The sequence below is a fragment of the Eublepharis macularius genome, chromosome 6 (assembly GCF_028583425.1).
Source record: "Eublepharis macularius isolate TG4126 chromosome 6, MPM_Emac_v1.0, whole genome shotgun sequence".
Lineage (NCBI taxonomy): Eukaryota > Metazoa > Chordata > Lepidosauria > Squamata > Eublepharidae > Eublepharis > Eublepharis macularius.
This window is the reverse complement of record NC_072795.1, coordinates 54173462-54195120: the sequence shown is the minus strand read 5'-3', so window position 1 is coordinate 54195120 and position 21659 is coordinate 54173462. Positions and strand designations below refer to the sequence as shown.

The following is a 21659-nucleotide window of genomic DNA, read 5'->3' as shown; positions in this document are numbered from 1 at the left end:
GGGTTGGCTCTGTGGGCAACTCATGAAGGAAGGAACATTTAGAGTGATCTCAGAAGATTTCCATCACAGGAAAACACTGAGCCAGTTACGGTAGAATCCGGCTAGGAACATGGAACAACTAGAAGAGATATTGGCGGGATATCTGCTCCCACCAGGCTAACACAGCTTCCCTTTTCACCTGTCTTTGGAATGGCTTATTAGCTAAACACAGTTTTCTTAACAAAGGGTTTGGTACCCACATCACGTCTTTGTCTCTTGTGAGATACTTACATCCTCATTGCGGATGCCAAGCAATTTTTTGTAGTGTCCTGGATAGCCTACAAACCTGGAGGTGAAGGAGAAAAAGACAAGCCAGTCAGGCCTCTGGCTTTCTTCACGATTGGCTTATACACCCTTACCCATTCATAGAGAGACATGGCAGGAAAACGATGATGAAGATGAAAATGTCATTTACTATAATGCCCTCTCCTTAGGAAAGAATCAATTCAACTACTGCAATTTCTGTGTAATGCAATCATATTTTATAACAGCAATGATATTTTATACTTTTTGCCTTGGTAATGAGATAAGGATCTAGTTTTCTATTCTGGGGACACTATGATTTTTAAAAATCATATGCCATATCCTCACGGAGTTCCAAAACATTTGTTTACACGTGGAAACACATACTTGAAACCCTATGGGGGAGGCGGCAGAGACTCAATTTGGAGCAAAGCAGCAGCAGTCAGGGAAAAGTTGTAGCCTCCCTTCCCCAGGGCTTACCTTCTTCAAATCACCCCTCTCCTAAAGCAGCTTTTTCTTGCCCCTCCCCCAGCACTTTCAGGATTTTATCATATGCACAGCTCGGTAATGCTTAGTTAGGCCTCAGTACGGCACTCAGTACTTATTCATTTAAAATTTTTAGTAAAATAAAAACAAAGTAATATAACAACAAAAACAGCAGCATAAAAATTATCAGTATTCAGATGAGTCAGGGCCACAAAAGCAGCACAAACACATTCAGCAGCTTAAAATATGTATAACACAAAAGATAAAGAACCAGGACTTTGAACTGTGCCTGGGAACAATTTTGGTTGGAGACAGAACCCCACCAGCTATGCCAAACAGCTGACCACCAGCACCCTGCAATCACTAAGATCCAGGGCTTTGTGTTGTCCAGTATCACTAAGCATTTAGCATACACAGCCACTGAATCGATGTCTCCCTGGCTGGCTTGTTCTACCCAGAATTCACACTGTTTCTGGACAGCAGATGGCAACAGTATTCCACATTTCCCTATCCAATATCAACTAATTGAAGGTGGAGCAGCTGCTCAGTTTGACAAAATCTGTTGTGAAACAAGCTACCAAAACCCTCAACTTCCAGTGAATGCAATGGGTGGAAGGGAGTGGGGGGCTATCCACACTTGCACAGACACCACTAAACATAGAAACCACCCTTGCACGAGGGCTTAGTAACTGTTTGAATCATGCTATACCTAAAGACACCCTTCTGTTGCCACTGCAGGCCAATTACCTCACAGGATCATAATAGTGCTTTAAGGTGGGTGTGGCTATACCATGGCTCAGCTAATGCTGCTGCTGAAGGGGCGGGGGTGCTCTTCTTCCTGTTCAGCTGTGTGGCAGTGGCAATTGTTACACACGGATGGGATATCATATTATTGGGACTTACAGGGCCAAGTGTTAACTGAAAACACTTCAGATGTGGTTGTACCACAGAGAAAACCTGCCTCCCCTTTGAGGTGCCTCCCAAACTTACCTGCCCTTGAAGAATGCAATGTAGATGGGAGAAGAGTAGAAATTGACAAACTCAAAGACAAACACCTTAAACGTAAAAGCATCTTCATACATGGTCTGGGTGCGATGCATTTCTGTAGAAGGAAACATAAAGATGTGCATTCAGATTGGGTAGCCATGTTGCCCTGCAGTAGAAGAGCGTGATTCTAGTCCAGTAGCACCTTTAAGACCAACAAGATTTTCAGGATATAACCTTTCATGATTCAAATCTCCCAGCACAGAGCAATGGAGGATAACAAGGCTTCCTCTGGATTGTCCTCTGTTTCTTGAAGAAGAACATGGCTAGACTTCAGGGGCAGAGGAAGATGACATTTTTGTACAGCAGCCATTTTTGGCCTTGCCAAAGCTGGCTTGCCAACAGACAGGGAGGTGGCTGCAGAGTGGTTTCCCACATCCAAAAAGCCAATCAATGGGCAAAGGACCCAATGAGAGCCAGCCAAACCAACAATAGCAACAGTCCCAGGGTCCAGCGCAGATGCTCATGGTTTACTCGTGAGTAATGCAACTGGGTCAGGCACTGTGATGCTGTCCCCAGGTCTACTTAATTATGAGAAGAGTTTGCCCAATTTGTTGTCAGTGTATTGAGGGAAGAGACAGGTCACCGTCAGGTTCTTCTTTCAGCCCTTCCCCCCAGATAGAAGTTATAGAAGGGGCAATTTTCATACAAAGGGAATCCTAGCTGGCCTATTAGGGCAGATAGAGAGGAAGCCTATTACCCCTCCTGCCCAAAGACTTAGAGCCAAGCTACAAATGACGCCTGACACAGGTTGATGGGAAATGTAGGCATCCTGGTCTTGCAGCTGTAATGGGGAGCCAAGCTGTAAAACCAGGATGCCTACATTTCCCATCAAAACTTGAGGGAAGCTGATTTGCGCCCAACCTGTGTAAGGCGTCATTTGTAGCTTGGCTCAAAGTGATATCTCTCAAGGGGAATGTGAAACTTATGCAGTCAGTCTCCCTGTTGGCTCCCTATATGCCCACACTTCTCTTTTTCCCCCAGGGAATGTGGCCGCCTCTCCCCAGGGTTCTCAATTCATTGTTAATTAGCACTGGATAAGTTTATTCAGCAGAAACAAAAAGAAGAGTACAAGGACTAGCACAGACCTTGCCTAGCAGTCCTTTAGCCAGCTCTTGCAGACATGAGTAAAACCTGGACTGGAGCGCAACTGCTACAGATTTTAGTACCTTGGGACCAACATAAAACATGAAACAGACTCCACAGCTTTTCGAATGCCCCTGCTGGGACAGAGTACTTGTTGCAACTGTGTTCAGTCTGTCCCTGGGATCATTCCTTTTATGACATCCTTTCTAACAAGAGCCAGTTCAGTGTAGTGGCTGGAACATCGGGCTGGGATCTAAGAGATCCAGATTCCATTGTCATGTTGCCTGGGAGGCTTGCCTATGGCCTCAGGCCTGTTGCGTTAGGGTTGCCAGGTCCCCTTACCATCCTGTAATGATACAAAAGGCGTCTTGCAAGGTGCACTTCATCAGCTACTCAACCAACAGCACTTGCCGATAAAGTATGAACAATATCACAAATACTTATGGAAACAAGATATAATGGTGTAAAAATTTTGCTATCAATTTTAAAGTGCTCAGTGCCAGATGAATTCAAATTTTACAATCATTACAATACATAAATTACAAGTACAAAAGGTAAGTGTCGACCATGTCCCTTTAAGGAAATCCAACAGGGAAAAACTTCTGAAACTTCAAGGTTACGTTCGTTTGTAACATCAAACCCTGGAGGCTCCCTTATAAAGTGTGGAGAAATGTTCCAACATACAGTCTATGGTGGACAAAGGAGATAACCCGTAAGGGCTCGTAGTCGGTGTATGACTGGAATTGACAAGATTCGCTCTTCTCTCTTCTTTTCAATCAGGTGGATATCAAGGAAGAACGGAGAATCTGCTGGGGGCTCGCCTGGCACTGAGCACTTTAAAATTGATAGCAAAATTTTTACACCATTGTATCTAGTTTCCATAAGTATTTGTGATATTGTTCATACTTCATTGGCAGGTGCTGTTGGTTGAGTACCCCTTACCATCCTGGCAGGAGGGGAGGAGACCTGGCTCTTAGCTAGGGTTCCCTTCCCCCCCCATGCCCATTTACTTAGCTGGCAGGGGGTGCACTCCCTGGGGTGGCCCCTCCCCATGGGGCACACTCCCGTGCTGCAGTTGCAGCAGTGAGAGCAGGCCACTCTTGCCGCTGCCGCCGCCGCCCCTTCACACCAAACGAGAGCAGGCCATGCCAGTGAGGAAAGGGCCCCCTTTCATGGAAGTGATGTCATCACGTGAACTGGGAGCGCGTGCACGAGTGCGAAGAAAGAAGCCAGGGTAAATGCCAGCTCAAAATCCCCCACCGGGAGAGTCCAGGGACCTGGGCATCTCCCGACAAGGGACTCCAGGTCCCTGGCAACCCTACTCTTACCTTCTTCTTTCCTTCATAGTTTTTTACTTGTGTGCGCACAGCGCGCCCCATCCCACAACTGCACAGTGATGTCACCATGCAGCCGCAGGGGGCGTGCCCGCTTCACAGCAGGCCAAATTGGGCCTCAAACAGGACCAATTCAGCCCATTTGGGGTCTAAATCAGCCTGCAGCAAAGTGCAGGAGTACTCCCAGGGTGGAGCAATGATGTCAGTGACATTGTTGCACTGCCCTAGGAGGCACATTCCTGTGCCTTCCTCTCCTGCCGGCTAGTTAAGCGGAGGTTGAAAGCAGGGAATCACCCGTCCCCACTGGGGGAATGGGATCCCTATGTTGCGTTCTCTAGTCCTAGCCTGTCTTGTGGGGTTTTGTGCGGTTGGAATAGAAAGGTATGAAACATTGTATCCACTTTGAGTCCCTATTGGGACCTAGATATAGTCCACAACCATCCTTCTACTCAGAAAGGGTGTCTTAACTTCAATTGAATTGGCTACTGGCAGGACCCCTGCTGTAACTCTTCGCAAATTCCTGTGGTCATCACTATTGATGTTGATGACCTGCAGATTAAACAGCACTTCATCTCTATTCCAGTCACTGTATACAGAAAATGCTATAAACTGTTAGACTATGTGGGAACCCGAACTCCTGTGGTGCGATTTTTCCTTAAGCTGTTGCTCAACAGATTATTATGACTTTTCTACCATCCTCCTGAAGGAAGCATGAAATGCATTTAACCCTATCCTGGGACATAAAGGGCATGGGCCAAAGTGTTATGAATTGAGTCCATTGAACATCTCTAACAGCAGCTTGCATCTTTGTAGGCCAAAGAGCTAAAAGAGGCCAAAAATGGCCAGGATTGGGCTGCTGCCAGGAGAAAGAAGTATTCCCCCACTTGGCAGAGGCCTGATCCCAGCCGTTATGAGCCTGAAAGGGTCCAAAATGGCTCTTGGATTGGGACCGGAACAGCCTGGAATGGGCTGCTGCCAGGTGGGGGAGACCTCCCCCACCTGGCAGCAGCCTGATCCTAGTTGTTTCAGCCCCTAAATGGCCCAAAAGGCCCAGATCAGGCCAAGTCAGCCTGGAATGGGATCCCTGCCATGTGGGGGAACCCTTCCCTGCCTGGCAGAAGCCTGATTTGAGCCGTTTCAGGTCCAATCTGGGCCCAAACAGTCCCAAAATGGCCAAAACAGGCCATTTTAAAAATACCGTGTCACGTGAGTATTTTATAGAAGTGCTGGAATGCCGTTGCAGGGTGTTCCAGCTCAAAAAAAACCCCTGGATCCTATGATCATACCAAAAGTGATCTCTCGCTTCCACAGATCACAGGAATTATGTTTACTATCAATTGCACGAATATTTCTCATTCTAAAGAAGAAACGTGATATACTCTGGATGTAAGACACTCTAAAATCATCATACAAGCACACAAAACTCAAAAAACTAGACATACCACCTGAGATAACTGCTCTCTCAGCATGACATGCCACAACCAGAGCAGTATTGCCAGACACGCTACAGTCAAAGAGGTTTGCAATGCAGCTACTTGGTCTGTATCTACTTTTGTTAAACATGATAAGCTGAACACTTACAAGTCAGCTGTTGCATCATTTGGCAGAAGAGTATTACGCACACCTTACGACCAAATGGTGATAACCCATCCGAAGAATAGGACACTGCTATGGGAGGTCCCATCTCAAGATGTCCTCCGCCTTAGCGGGAGAATGGACCATTAGATACTCACCATGAAGGGTCCTTGTCCTCTGAGGACAAGAGGACATCTTGCCCCTCCCGAAGTCAACGTCAATGGCAACTTCAACATTACCAGAATTATCTGTTCACTATACTTCCTGTTCTTCCAGATTAATATGTTCTCGTTAAAATCTTGCATGTAATTGTTTTTTACTTATAGTTCTAAGCTCTTTACTGCTTTCGGAGTCACCAAATTGAAGAAGAGTGACACCTACTCAGTGACAATTGAAGGGAAGTTAGGAAGTCCAAATTAGTCCTGCCTCCCTGAATAGAGGGTGGGATTCAGCCATCTCAAGATGTCCTCCTGTCCTCAGAGGAGAAGGACCCTTCACGGTGAGTATTCAATGATCCTTTCACTTCATATCAAATAGAAAACCTGCCAAAAAGTGGTAACACAACTGCTGGATATTTTCGTGGATTTTTGCTCATTGCAGCACTGAGGCTATTCCTGCTCCACCTACACAATTTTTTGATGATGGCTTTAAAGTAGTTTAAGGGGATGTGTGCACTCTAGCACCAGTGAACTAAGGGACAAACTAGACATGATGGCATCCTTGTGGCTGCTATGAGGATGCTGCAGCCATTTTAAACTCATGTGAAAAATCTACAGTGCGGGATGAAGCACTGGGTTCCCCCACCCCCATGTCTTAACAAGTGCTGAAATGCTCCTCAGCAGCTGTTTCAGCACTTCGAAAGGCATGGGGGCGGGGTCATGCACACCATGCTGCAGGCCTCCCTTCAGGATTGGGCCCTTGCAACATTTTTAAATGACTTCTGAAATGGTAGCGGCATCCTCATGGTGGACATGACGACACCGTCACATCTAGTTTGGACCAAAGAAAGGAATACTTGTATCCAGGGCTCATTTCAAGGGGGAACGCACAGGAACGCAGTTCCGGCAATTCCCCAAAGAGGTCACATTTCAGGAGGCCCCGCCCACCTGACTCGTGGCCATTTTGGGCCAGTTTCGGCCTGGATTGCGGCCAAAACAGCCCAGATATGGCCTCTGATGGGTGCTGGATCACTCTCCTGCTCAGCAGCGGACCAATCCTGGCCATTTTGGGCCCAAATTTGGCCCTGAATTGCCAGGATTGAGTCCAAAACAGCCAGGATAGGTGATGTCAGGGTGTGTGGCATATGCAAATCAGTTATGCTAATGACACACTTCTGGTGCTGTCAAAGGGCGTAGCATATGCTAATGAGTTATGCTGATGAGTTCCTCCAGCTCTTTTTCTATGAAATGACCCCTGCATGTATCATGTGCACATCACTTCTAGTTACGTAGCAGACCTCAAAACCTTCACCAGTTTCTCTCATGCTCTCAAACAATATGTGTGTGTCCTCATTTGAAAGAAACTATAGGACAGCAAGCAGGCAATCTTGGGTAAGAGATTGGTTATTCTTCCTGCTACTATTCAGGGAGTCCTGAATCTGATTACTATCCAAGTGAGCTCTTCTGGACCTTTATGGAGGAAGGAAAACAACCTGCAAAATATCATTTGTATCTTTGTAATTATGGCAACGTAAATGGGGCAATGTAAAAGAAATTGCAGATCTTTGTTGACAAGGCATTCAAGCAGCACCATTGAGAGGAGAAAGTGGCTTGAAGATTCTGAAATGATGAGTAATGCTGAGACTGGCCCCACCAGGATACCTTCATCCTGACACTGTCAAATCTCTCTTTCCTGTCTCCTATTCCCCTTCCATTAAGCATCTTTTTTATTTTTAATTTGTAAGCTTAAGGGCACAGGATTGTCGCTCTTTATTTATGGGAGCTGCTTTGGGAGACTATTGCCTGCAAAGCAGGAGGTATAAACAATAAAAGTGTGGACAGCTCACCAGAGGCATTGATTATACATCCTAAAACAGATGGAAATGAATGAACATTCATTGTATTCTAGGAATGTGTTTGCAAGAAGCTGTGTACGGAAACTGCTTCCCCCAGATTTAGAATGTCTACCTTCAGCCTCACACCATTATTACTTGTTTTAGAACCTGTTTGCAGAATACTAAGTGCACTGAATGCGAAAAACTTAAAACCGATAATGAACATTTTATTCTGGTTTTGAGAACTTGATCTTGAGTGGTGGGGGCAGGGGGGGAGAAAAGCATCTGCTTAACCCAGTCCACTTACCCCACTTGGTAAGAAAGTGTGCCAGGGCAAGATAAATTCTGGAGAGAATGAGGATGAAGATTAGGTTCACCACTGAGCCTGTGATACTGGCAATACGAGAGGCCTGAAGAAAGTAACAGGAGAGACTGTGACATTGAAATACAAGTGACAGAAAAAGAGAATGGAAAACAGCCACACGGAGGTCTTACTGAAGCCACGACGAGGAAGTTTCCAGACCTGGACACGACCACAGCAATGATAGCCCGGTAAAGGATGATGGAAATCAAGAACATCACCACTACAGCAATCTGCAGGCACGACAGGTCAGAATTATTGGCAAGAAAACCAACCATTTGAACACTAAAGCATGTGAAATTCTAAGAGCTACACATTCACTACCTCACTAATCCTTAGAATAGCCCTGTAAAGGCCAAAGTAGATGTTACATCCAACAGAACCCCTAACGAAAAGGATGCTTCCAGAGAGGCAACTGGGATCTCAGAAATGGTTCCATAACAAACAGTGATTTTGACTAAAAATATGTGCAGAGGCCCAGAGCAGGAGGGGAGGGAGCCTTTGGAGTTCAGGACTGCAGAAGTGACCGGATTGCCTTTTGGAAGATTCTATTTTTGTTTTCTTGTTTAAAGGTGGCCCTTAGGTAATGTTGCACATGCTTGTGTGTGTACCATTTGGTACTTGGGCCGTTTCCACACACGTTGAATAATGCACTTTCAATGCACTTTAGTTATCCTTTAGAAGTGGATTTTTTGTTCCACACATGGAAAATCAGTTACAAATGTGCACTAAAGCGTATTGAAAGTGGATTATTCAACGTGTGTGGAAACGGTCTTGTTCTCAAGTAGGAAAACACTATTTCCATACTACTGATGGAGAACTGAAACAGAGACAGAAAGAGAAAGCTTTGCCCAAGTCCTAAGTGTTTGTAGCAGAGGTGAAATTTGAACTAAGCTCTTCCTAGGTCACTGTCATAGTGACTAAGCTGTAGCAGCAGCTACCACACCACAAATCAGCCCTTCTGAGCTCTTCCTGAATCTAGAAACTGATCAAGGAATCACACACAACTGAGAAGTTCCCACCATAAAGCGACCTATCACATTTTTTTCTTCCCTTCTTCCAATGAATTCAGGGCAATGTACACGATTCTTCCCTTCTCCATTTTATCCTTATGTATGCCTGGCTCATACTCACCAAATGAGCAATATGGCTGAATAGGGATGTGAGCCCAAGCCTCCCTAGTCCTACACCAGTTCTCTAAACACCAAGGGTCAAAACACATGATATTCATGGGCAAGCGTTGGATTCTACAATGATCCCTGGGAATTGTAGTTTAAGAAACCATCCGCTCAACGTGATTCTCTGCCAGGGAGGGACAGGGGAGTTTCTCACACACACATACACACACACGCGCGCACACAATTTCTCTCTTTCAAAAATCCTCTGAGAACTTGAGAGGAGAACTTGAGGTAGGTGGGGGAATGACATAACAAGAGACAGGGGAAAAAAGAAGTGTTTTGCGAGCAAGAGAGAAATTTGTCCCTCCCAGCAGGGAATCGCAGCTCAGATTCCCCCCACCCCACCTCCATCTCTGAGCTGAAGCAAAATCAGTTGATTGGATTTTTGAAAGAGAATCAGTCTCTCTTTGAGAGAATCTCCTTGAAAGACAATCTCTTCAGTTGAGCAGCTGTTCTTTGCAAGAAATTTCACTTCGCTCGGGGGTGGGGGGTTAGACTACCATTCCCCAGCAGAGATTGCGGGACCAATCAAGTGCTCTTCACATGATAGGGTCTCATGTGTTCTGACCCTAACACCACCCAATCTGATTCATGATAGGAGCTTAATACCATGGCTATATGGAAAGCGATTTTACATGTCTAGTCAAAATACAGAAGTCATTAAATCCATCAGGAAATAGATTCAGCTGCAGAGTTATTTGCAACATCATTGTATGAAAGAAAATGCTACTGTCTGCATTTATGATTAGATCAAAGATCTGAAAGGGTTCAGAAAAAAATTCAGCTCCTTCACTGCCGTAATGCAAGATGCCACAGTCACACAATACCACCATGGGTTTGTAGCTAATCAGATCTTGTTTGAGAAAATGTTTTTCTAGGCACCAAATATCATAATAATTTAAAAACACAAGACAGCAAATGCTCTCCAAGGTTTGTCTCTCGATGCAGTAGGAGAAATCATTGCCACACAAAATCATCTATCTAGCTATAACAATTCTGTTTGCTGACAGGGGCTTTTACCGTTTGTAGCTGGAGTGAAAACCTAATTGGAGAATCAACAGACTTTCTTAGCATAAGTTATAGCAGACTATAACTTCTATGACTTCTCTGAAACTATGACTTGCTTTCTGGGTATCTGTTTCCAAGTTCTATTTTTAACCAAAGCAACACAAACAGTACTGGTAGTAAGTCAGGGGTCGGAGAAATAGCAACAGGTAACATATCTTGTCTTCTTCATATCTCCCAGTGCTCTTGTATGACTTTCCATAGGAAATGGCAAAGACAGCTGCGTGCACTCTATCCATCCCTTCTCAACTGCCATTTTTGACCATAGCCATTCAAGAGAAACAAGTAGAACAGCTCAGCTGTTACGTTTTAAATTAAACTCCATTACACTTTACTGCAGTTTTCAGAAAATGGTTTCCCTCATCTCTGCTGCAAGGTTCTTAGAAAAGGTAAACTGGGCAACAGGCCATTTAAGTTGCAGGGAAAGTTCCCGGTGTTGGAACTATCCCTGGAGGGCTACTGGCAGCTAGGAGCAAGCCAAGCCCCAGTAGTTCCACTTGCCCTGTAGGGGCCACTCAGCCTCGCTTGCTCCTCGGCTATTTTAACTTCCCAGTCTGCCCAAAGGATAAATGTTCTACTTCTTGTCCAAATGAAGACTGATTAGACAAGAAATAAGTGCAGTCAAAAGGGGTTTCATGCTTTACTCTCGAGTCAGCTCTGTTTGACTTCTCTACCCACAAATAGCAGCTCCCTCACCATTATGACGATGACCATCGATCCTGCAACGATTCTGTTGAAACGATTCTGCCTAGGGAAATACGGTTCTTCCTCTCCAGTAACTGGATTTTTAGTTGTCATGGGAGCCATGGCAGTGAACTGGGGGCGCGGTCGTTCCTGCAACAAAGACCAACCGAAGTTTACCGTCAGTCAATTTGGGGTTCGAGCTGCATCAATGCTTCCCAAAGGCCAGTACCTCAATATCTTCAAACTCTGAACAGTCCCAGCGATATGTCAGGGTGGCATTCATTCGCTTCCAATACTCTAGGAACGTGACTGCCCACAGGGACATGAAGATACTGAAGAAGACGGTTCCACCGTGGTCAAAGAGGCGACCTGCCTGAAAAGCCATAAAAGAGTTGAAGACAAGAGTGTGTCAAAATAGACTTGGGCAAGGACAATGGGACAGTAAGCCGAAGTATACACAATGGCAGTAGGCCTATGCCTGGTAACCTGGGTCTGTCCCAACTGTAAGTGGGAAATGGTGGTGTGATTTAAAGTATCAAGTGAATAAATGATCAGAGGGTCAGTGAACCCTGGAAAAGCATGGACCTGCTGTTGTAACACACTGTTTGGTGTTAAGAGTTATAAACAGGGTTGTTTGTATAATGCATTAAAAAACTGTACTACAGAAGACACCCAAGTGGTAATATTATACAAATAATCAGTACATAATTTTAGTCTTTAGTCTTATGCCCCTATATTCAAAAGGTTATTCAACATGCTCCACCTCGAATGTGGTGTATATCATTCAGTGCTCTTGCTCCTTATGCTATATTGGGAGTACTACGTGTTCTATTTGAACCTGGATTCAGGAGCATTTGTCAAAAATCCGTACAAGGAATTTAGAAGCCCCTTTTGTAGAACATTTTCTTAGGCACCACAGGAATAAACGTGAATTGAAATATTCAGTGTTAGAAGTAATAAGACCAAACAGTAACATCAGTAACAATAATTTATTACGTGTTGAAGCACAATGGATTTATAGAATGGAATGCCTAGTTCCTAACGGACTTAATAATGAAATTAACTTTGCAGTATTCTTATAAGACTTACGTGAGGGAATGAGACTGATCGATGGTTCTTCCAAGGTTTTGTCAAGTTGACTTTAAATTTAGATGTTAGTGATGATAAGGTAGTATATAACTAGGTATTGATTAATTGGGCGGTACATGCTCTGGAAGTGTAGCAATTGAGAAATTGACGGAGATAACGGGCAGGACATACAGTCCATGATTGTGAATATGAAAATAATAATGTAAATACAACTGTTTGTATGAAATGATATTTGTAAACATATGTTATTCATGAATGTATTTTTGCAGCAGGAAAATTGGCCGAGATGAAGAAATACCAAAACGAGCAAATTTAATTGCTGGCGGGCTCGTTGCCAACCACTGGTCTACCACTTGGAGATTTTCAGCCATTTGGAGCGACATTGCTCCACAGAGTCTCCAAACTGTGAGAAGTTTGCTGCTTTTGTTGAATATTGATGGAATTATTGCAATCTTCATTGATGAAATACGGGACATTATAATTGGAAACATTATTCAGGACTGAGTACTTTACTTAACACTGACTGAAGAATTTATGAATTGTGTAATTATCGTGTATAATGGAATATGTTTGAGTACTTGCACTTTAATTACTAAATGAGATTGGATACACCTGGTAGTGTTACATTGGGTTCTTAGGGCGAGTCCCTTGTTGTAGGTAGTACTTAGTAAAACTTGTATAAGAAGATGTTTAAAGCAAGTGTTACACGACCCCTTTCTTTCTCTTGGGTCTCTTGGTCTTTAAGCCTTTTATTCTTGCCCCCTTTTAGTAGATTGCTGCCACCAGGAATTAAATTCCAAAATAACTTAAATTTCTCCTTTTAGTAACATGCCCAAGCATCAGGCTCCTTCGTGGTACTATGTGGCCCTGAGGATAGGAATGGGATATAGAAATGACAGATACACTGGGATATTAAAAAAAACAGTAAACTTTTATTTTTATAAGAAGTGTATCAGTTTCATGTTATTTCTTAAGCTTGATGGTTTCAAAGAGTGCTTTGGCACTTAAAATTTCCTTTCATAGACACAATCATACAGATCTTCTCTCAGGCTTCACACACACAGTTTGCCTGCTTTTGATATTAATTTCTCTCAATTACAAGCAAGACCTTTTCTCAGGCACACACACAGTTTGCCTGCTTTTCCCTGACTGAATGTTCTTTCACAAACACACAGTTCTGGCTTCCACACAGGTTATATTTCTCTCAGACAACATAAACAAGCTCAGGCTGCACACAGCTTGCCTGCTTTCTCCTGAGTCCTGACTAAATATTTATCTCAGAACTTTTTTTTTATATATAAATGATTTTTATTGGATTTTATAGTGGGGAAAGGGGTTATAAGACAAAAAGGTTTCAATAGCAGATTCATGTACAAGACACATCTCTATCCATCCATAATTATAGCAAGACATTACATACCCAGTTAACGCCCTTTCTACCTTCAAGCTTCCCTTTTAATCTCTGCAATCATTATTTATATTCTCTGTTTTCTTATCCACTTTACTCTATTTCTTAATTCATTTCTAATAATTCTTTCCTTTAAATATATTATGCATAAATCACATTTCCAATCCCTTACATTTTAACCAAAATTGTTAACCTCTGAATCATTCCAGGAGTAGGAGATAAAAATAGAAAAGTAGAGAATATAAGCAGAAAGATAAATGATTCTTATTATATATCAATATAGGATATAGAATATAGGATTTTAACCCAGCCATCTTCACCTATAAATTGGAATTTTCATAATTGTGAGGTTGGAAAGACCAAATAAGTGTTTGGCTTAAACACTAATTTATATTCTAGAGAGGGTAGGTCTTTCATCTGTTTTATCCAAGCCATCTACATTTATATATTTGAATTTTCATAATAGTAAGACTGGGAAGAACAGGTAAGTATTTGGCTTAAGCACTACATTATATTCTAAAGAAAATAGCTAAAGTCTAGGAAGGATTAAAGAATTCCAAAGACCCAATTATCACATTATCACTAATCCATTAACTATGAATATACAAAATCTAACATGTTACAGAACATCTAAACTTTCAATAAGTCTGTATTACATATCATTAAGCATAGAGAGGGAGCCGAAATCATAATCTATGTTTCTCCCTCTTTCTCCCTTTCAAACAAGAAACAGAGAGAGAAGACAAAAAGCTCCTCAGACCCCCTCTCTCTTATCCCTTAACAGTATAACAGGTTAGAGCGACAGATAGATATAAAAGGTTAAGCCTAAATTATTGGATCACAATCTGGATTTCATTCTCATTTTTTCTTCTTCCTCCCTGTAAAATGGTACATCAAGTCTTTTTCCCATCTGCACCCCCAAAAACGACTCTTCTTATCTTCTAACCAATTCTGGAAGGGGTTAGTAAAAATAGTGTTAGGTCTCTGTTTCTTCTTCTTCTTTAAAATACGTTGCATTCTTTTCTCCTCATTCATAAACTGTATGCTGGGTTTCTTCTTCATGGGTTTGCTTCATTGCCCCTCCTCTTTCTTGCTTATGCCTTGTCTTTTTGCAGAGACGTACTGATGTGTTCCTCCATTTTGCAGGCTAAACTTTTCCTCATTCCGTTCCAGTTTTCTTTCATCTAGGTCTGCCCCTTTAGAAATTTCTTCTGCCTTATTATCTTTTATAGTGTTTTTATCCATTTCCACTACAGATATCATATCTGCTTTAGTTATTAAATCAGTCATCAATTTAGCAATTTTTTGCAAGTTGGAAAATACTTCTTCTAGGAAAGCCATTTCAAAGTTACTTACAAGTCCAAACTCTTGTCAAAGTGGTAGAAAGCTTTGCTTTTATTTATATTTTCAAAGGATTTATTGCTTTCTAGCTTTCCAGCCCGCTGCTGAGAGAGTTTTCTTTGCAATCAATCTTCCGTGCCTTCCTCCCTCCTCCCAGCCTTCGCCCAGGCAACCGCCTTGCAATCAAGCTGGTTAGCCCTCGTAAAGTCATAAAACAATTTTCTTACTTAATGGGAAGTCTTGTAGGGTCGCATCATCTTCCAGTTGCCTTTATTTGTCTTATCAGGAATCTGCTTTGTTTTTGCATCAATTCATTTTCGCTTGTTGGACTTTTGGCTTTTATAGCTTCGTAGCCATGTTGGCTACTCCCATGGTCCTTGCTTTTCGAACTGGTGTGGGGGCTTTCCGGGGGTTGCCAGTCCCCTTGAGCTCCTCCACCTTGTTCCAGCCTGCCCCCCCTCTCCGTGGGGGGGACTTGGGGGCCCAAATTCTCGAGTCCCAAGGAACCAGTAAGCTCACGGCAGAGAGCTCATAACTCAGCTGCCGTGCCTTCACTACTCCATCCTGGAAGTCCAATATTTCTCTCAGAACTGTTTAAAAATACTCCGGCTGCATACAGCTTGCCCGCTAAAACCAGACTCAATATTTTTCTCAGAAATGCTTAAACATGCTAAGGCTGCACACAGCTTGCCTTTCTTGCCCTGACTGAATCTTTTTTCTCCACTCTCAGTCTAAAACTGCATTCATTCTGCCCACACTCTCAGTCATCTACTAATCATATCACTCACTCATCCCTCTCTTTCACCCCCACTCTTCATCTATACCACACCAAGCATTGAAAGACACATACACACATTTACTTAAAATCATTACAGCGAGGATTACGTATAGGATAGGTTTTAGAACAATATACCCACTTACAACATAATACACACTTTAAAAATTAGTATTGAAGGAGAGGATCACTTGGGCCAAGGATATGCAAATTCTACATCAGGATAATGCAACCCAAAGTCTACACACAGGACTACATCTAAACTCTTCCCAAGAACAGGATTTGGAGGGCATTTCAGGCTGCTTCAGGAAGGGAAAAAATTGTACTTTGTACAACTAATCTGGATCTAACCTATGTATTCAAATGAATACATGTTCCAGTGCTTGCTTATTTTGCACATACATGTTGCATAGGTAGCTGAGTTTAAGAATTTTTTACTTTCTTGTTTAAATATTAGCGCAACAGGAGTGTAAAAGATACAGGGACATGATGAATGGGTGTATGGTTAAGGGGTTAGAAAGTGAAATAGGAACATATATACCGTCTGTACAGTAGGACCTCCTGGAGAGACTTAACATAAACAGCCCTGCTGCATCAGAGCCAGTGGTTCATCTACTCCAGCATCCTGTTTCACACTGAGGCTAACCAGTTACTCTGAAGGGCCAACAAACAGGGCGTAGAAGTAAAGGCCTCCCGCTAATGTTGTCTCCTAGCACTGGTATTCATAGGTTTGCTGCCTCTGACTATGGAGGTTACCCTTTTACTCACTGTGACCTAGTAGCCATTGACAAATCTACACTCCATCAATCGGTCTAACCCCCTTTCCCTATGTGCCCCTTACTTGAGGTAGTGGGCGGGTGCCATTCAAAAAGCTTGTGAAGCAGAGCAGCTAAGCTGCTCAGAGTGATTAAAAGGAAATATTTTTTGTCTGACAATTCACACTGGGCACATCTTGGCAGTACAAGCTAGCATTAATGTACCTTTAAGATATAATTTCTCACCATATTTTAAATTGTATTTTAATCAGAGCTCTGAGCATTACCTTAAACATTGGGCAAATGGTGGAGATGTTCCAATATGGGCAGGATTTGCAAAGTGGGCACATCTGGTATTTACCCCCACTGTTACAGATTTCCTCTCTGTAGTTCACACAAGGAAAGAAACAAAAGGGGGGACAAGAAAATAATTATGATATTTTGTATTTGATATTTGAATAGCACACTGTAGAGTCCTTGATTTTCTTCTGAAATTTCTTCGTTTCTCTGGCCAAACTAGATGCAATACTGGGAGATCCATAAATAGCTCTCCCATGATATTTTAATCTAGAAATAAACAGCTATATGTGGAGTGGGTAAAATCTGGATTATGGAGGCTTAATCCTTTCCCCGTACATCATTTCCCCTCCCTCATTGCTGCTGCTGGCTCCACAGGAGGAAATATACATGTGTACCTATGGTGCCTGGGTATCCTGTATGGGGCAAACAGATGCAGATTCACTGAAGTCCATTAAACATAAGAGGGAGATAAAGTAGATGCCCCTTTCCCCATATTTACACTCAGCAGATCTATTTACAAATCTCCCAGTTTTACATCTAGCTTCACTCTTTACTGTATTGGGTACTCAATGCTTGAAACCAGTTGAACAGGCACCTGCTGAGTAGCAGAGTCTCCCTTCACATTCTTTCTGAATCTTAGGAATGACAATGTTCACTTTGGGAATCCAAGCAGCAGAAATTTGATGACTCAATTAAGTCAAGTATTTCATTTTGGATGATTGGACATGTTAACAACAACAACAACAACAATAATATTTGATTTATATACCGCCCTTCAGGACAACTTAATGCCCACTCAGAGCGGTTTACAAAGTACGTTATTATTATCCCCACAACAATCACCTTGTGAGGTGGGTGGGGCTGAGAGAGCTGCAGAGAACTGTGACTGACCCAAGCTCACCCAGCTGGCTTCAAGTGGAGGAGTGGGGAATCAAACCCAGCTCTCCAGATTAGAGTCCTGCACTCTTAACCACTACACCAAACTGGGTCTCGTTGAAGCATCACACAGCTCAAGATAACTACGAGCATCACTGCACTGCAATAACCATGAGAAAGCTAAGTATTACAAAGCCCTAAAAGGCTTTCCTGCAGCTCTCCTGAACAGAGCAGTGTGAAAGACCAGATGAAAAAAGTCAACACTTACGCAGGTATGTCATCAAACATCATAAAGATGCCAATTACAAAGACCAGGGTACCCACTATCGCTGCTGGAAAGAGCCACCCAGTGTAGAAACCTAAAATAGGAGAGGAAAGGCTTACCGAAATAACAGAAGCAAAGCAGGTTAACTCCCCACCTCCCCAGTACCAGTTCTCTCTGATTTCTCTGTTTCTCATGTCTCAATACTCGCTTAGGAACATCATCATTTTTGATAAACCATCCCTTGATTACTGTTCCTATGTGTCAGCCCAAGTGTAAGCCAGGTGTAAAACCTAAGCCAAACAAACACAATAAACTGTGAAAACTAACTAAATCACAAGTCAAAATATTATACTCAATAAAGTTCTTAATAATACAAAAACAATGAGATTTAAAGGCATGTTTATTTAATCCGTTACAATGCTTTTTAATAGCTAACAAAACTCATCAAAGACTTAACAGAACAATTCATTAACATAACAGCGTAGGTAATGTCAATATCAGACCCACTCAGAATGTTACATAAGCCTCTATAGTTTTGTTAATAAAGTATCTCAATCATATATACCCAGAGGGAGTATCCCAGACCCTTAAAGTGCCAGTGCATTGAAACCATTCAAAAGTAGCACAATCAATTTAATTCACAATCAATATATTGCACCAGCATCTATAGACAGTATTTCACCATCTATTAAATCCAAATATTGCAGAAACAAATTTTTTCAACTCTTTAAAGAGTCATTGCTGATAGAGTTCATTCATAAATACTTTAAAAATTGTGAACTGTCCTCCTGTACTTGAAATAATCCATATTGGTCCTTGACTCCTTCTTAAAGAACAAGATTCCAATCGTGACCACAATGGGTAATCCAGTTCATTGTTTTCGTTTCCAGAAATCTTTCTTAGAGAAGTCACAAATTAATGGGATCCAAAGTATCACATCCTCATCACCTCAGGCACCTCATTACCTCATGACTTATTGTGTTTGTTTAGCTTTGTTCCATGATACTCTCTTTTGTGTATGTAAAATCTAAGCTAACAACAACTTCAGTACTGGAATGAAAGGCAGCCAAAAGAATGTTTCTTCCTTACACTTTGGTTTACCCAGAGCAAATCTGAAACAGATTGGAAAGTGGGCCTCATTCACAAGTGCACATGTATCTTCCAGATTACAGATGGCAACATGGCTGACCTGGCCATGTGGCCTTCAATATATTGAAAAATGGAATCCTGACTTCCTGAGCACAGCAGTGTATGCATGAAGTTGACATATACTGAACAAGACAAGAGCATTGGTCAGATTAGCACAGCACTGATCTGAAAGTGGTTTCCGCAAAGCTTCAGGCCGAAGTCCTTCTCCATGGAATTCTTTAACTAGAGGTGTCAGGAATTGACCCCAAATTTTTAACAAACAAAAAGTTGGGCTCTAGTTCTGTCATTTTTGCTCTGTCTCTGTTATACAAAAGTTGGACAGAGTAGCAAACAACAGAGAAATTGAGGTTTTGAGCAGCACTAAGCTTCTGGAATATTCCCTGCATGCGTTATGTGCCGTCAAGTCGCCTCTGACCTATGGCAACCCTATGAATGAAAGACCTCCAAAACGTCCTATCATTAACAGACCTGGAAGACTCCCTACATACCCTGAAAAGTGATGTTATCACATGTAAAGTTGACCTAATGCAGAGGTAAACAACTAAATAATTGAATGGTACAACAGAACCAAGTAATAAGAATTGGAACAGAGAATGTTATACTATGTAGGAGTACCACAGACAATCACTAGAACTCTTTCCTTCCTGTACGATCCTTTAAACCTGCATATAGACAAAAAGGCGTTGACAAATCCATTTCTCAAAGGCCATGTTCTGCATACTTGCATTAACCTATAAACTTATATTTCATGAATATGGATTATTTCCCATAAATCGTAGGAACAGCAGTTAGATAAAGCACTGAGACTTCTTCTTAGAGAGCTGCTGTAGCACAGTGGTTAAATGGTTTGGCTGCAAATCAGTACTTTACTGGTTTGAATCCCACTACTGCCATGAACTCAGTAGGTGGCCATGGATAAGCCACTCCTCTCAGCCCCAGCTCCCCAGCTGTATTGTGGGGATAATAATAACACTTAACTTGTTCACCACTCTGCATGGGGCACTAATCTGTCTAGAAGAGTGGTATATATGCACAGTTATTATTATTAAGTCCATTTCCACAAAGAACTTAGAATCCTCACAGTTCCCTGGGAAAGGGGAATGGCTGTTAGTCTGGAGCATAGATATGCTCCAGTTCTCTGCTTATCGGCAGAGGTAATTTGTCAAAATGCACATTTTACACACTTATTCCTAGAATATGCTATCATTTATCAAGTCTCACTAGTTTCAGTTAAGGAAAGCATCATTAGTCAGAGCAGCAGAGCACTGCTGGGTTCACACAGAGTTTTATCCAGCACTAAACCAAGGTACAGGCAAATGGAGGCAAAGGACCTTGTACTCACCAAGCCAGGCAAAGTAGAGTGCAATCTTCTCCCCAAAGTACCTGCGAATGTGATCCAAAGGCTGGTATTTCTTCCACTTACTCCACTGAGCCCAATAATGGAAAAGAATCTGCCTCTGATTCATTTCATTAGAGGGTAGCTTTTCTGATGGTAGCTTTTCTGATGGCATCTTGAAAGGACCCTTTGGGGAGAGTATGAAATATTATTGACCTCAAATACAAATTTAACAGTGCAATTCTAAGAAGAATGACTCCACTGTTAGAGTTAGTTCAAGTTAGCCTTTATTGGCATATATCAACAATTGTATTTCATAATAAGATATGGAAATTATTTCTTCATACATGCTTTTGTACAAAATTAAATATTTCCTTCCATAATGGTAAAAAGGGTTATCTATCCTTGAATTATATATGTTTCTTCTCTCATCAGTAAAAGTTCTGAATCTATCATTTCCCCTCCTTCTGTATCAGAAACCTAGATGGCTGAAAAAAGCGAATCATCTGCTTGAATAAATCCAGTGAAATACCTCTGCCATACATTGAATGTGGTTTAGCAGCTGTAAACTGGGGCTCTTAATTAGTGCCATGAAGTTATTTACCTTGTAGAAATCAAATTGCAGTTTAGCTCCCAAAATGAAAGACCGTATTTTGAAAGCAGAATGAGCCCTGAAAACCTTTCCCTTGTTCCAAGGGCAGAGAAATCAGGCCAAATATGCCTGGTATTTTAAAGCACAAGACAGGGACTTCAGGAAGGCAAAAGTTCATTTAAAAGAGCGTCATCTACTGGTTCTTGGCATCAATTATCAGCACAGATAGAGACTTGTTGTCCAAACAGCTGCTCAAGCATTGAACTGATTGGAATGAAGAGTCGTCTCTCTGCTTCCTGCTCTAATAGAGAGACCTACAAGGATGGAGATAATTTTATGCCTTCCTAGAAACTTCCAATGCTACTTCACAGGGGGCAAGAATGGGTGTTAAATCTTTTGACAGAAATTGCCTGCTTTCTTGCTTAAATTATCATATTTATGATCTCATTACTAAAAAAAATTATCAAAACATTCTTGTGCCAATTGCAAGGAAACATGGGACGCATCCACACATCTTTAGACACTGTGCTATAGCAGTCACTTGCAACTGGATTAGCATATCCACATAGCAACATCCAATTGCAAATGACTGCTATAGCATAATGAGCAATGGTGTGTGGATGCAAAAGGCTCCATTTCAGCCTTCTTTGGTTGTCACCTGTGTTGTACGGAACCTGTTCCAGCA

At 42.1% G+C, this 21659-nt stretch overlaps 1 protein-coding gene across 3 annotated transcripts in view; it reads right to left on the bottom strand.

Annotated features, from left to right (window-relative positions):
• LOC129332085 (anoctamin-7-like) overlaps positions 1-21659 on the bottom strand; it is a 53437-nt gene that overhangs the window by 10720 nt on the left and 21058 nt on the right. For all 3 annotated transcript variants that reach the window (XM_054982916.1, XM_054982918.1, XM_054982917.1), the window contains exons 9-17: positions 20389-20569; positions 17901-17991; positions 16744-16840; positions 11318-11461; positions 11101-11238; positions 8296-8394; positions 8108-8210; positions 1759-1870; positions 271-325 (exon numbers count right to left, since the gene is read on the bottom strand). In XM_054982916.1, coding sequence (XP_054838891.1) covers positions 271-325; positions 1759-1870; positions 8108-8210; positions 8296-8394; positions 11101-11238; positions 11318-11461; positions 16744-16840; positions 17901-17991; positions 20389-20569 — 1020 coding nt within the window. The remainder of the gene's footprint in view (positions 1-270; positions 326-1758; positions 1871-8107; positions 8211-8295; positions 8395-11100; positions 11239-11317; positions 11462-16743; positions 16841-17900; positions 17992-20388; positions 20570-21659) is intronic.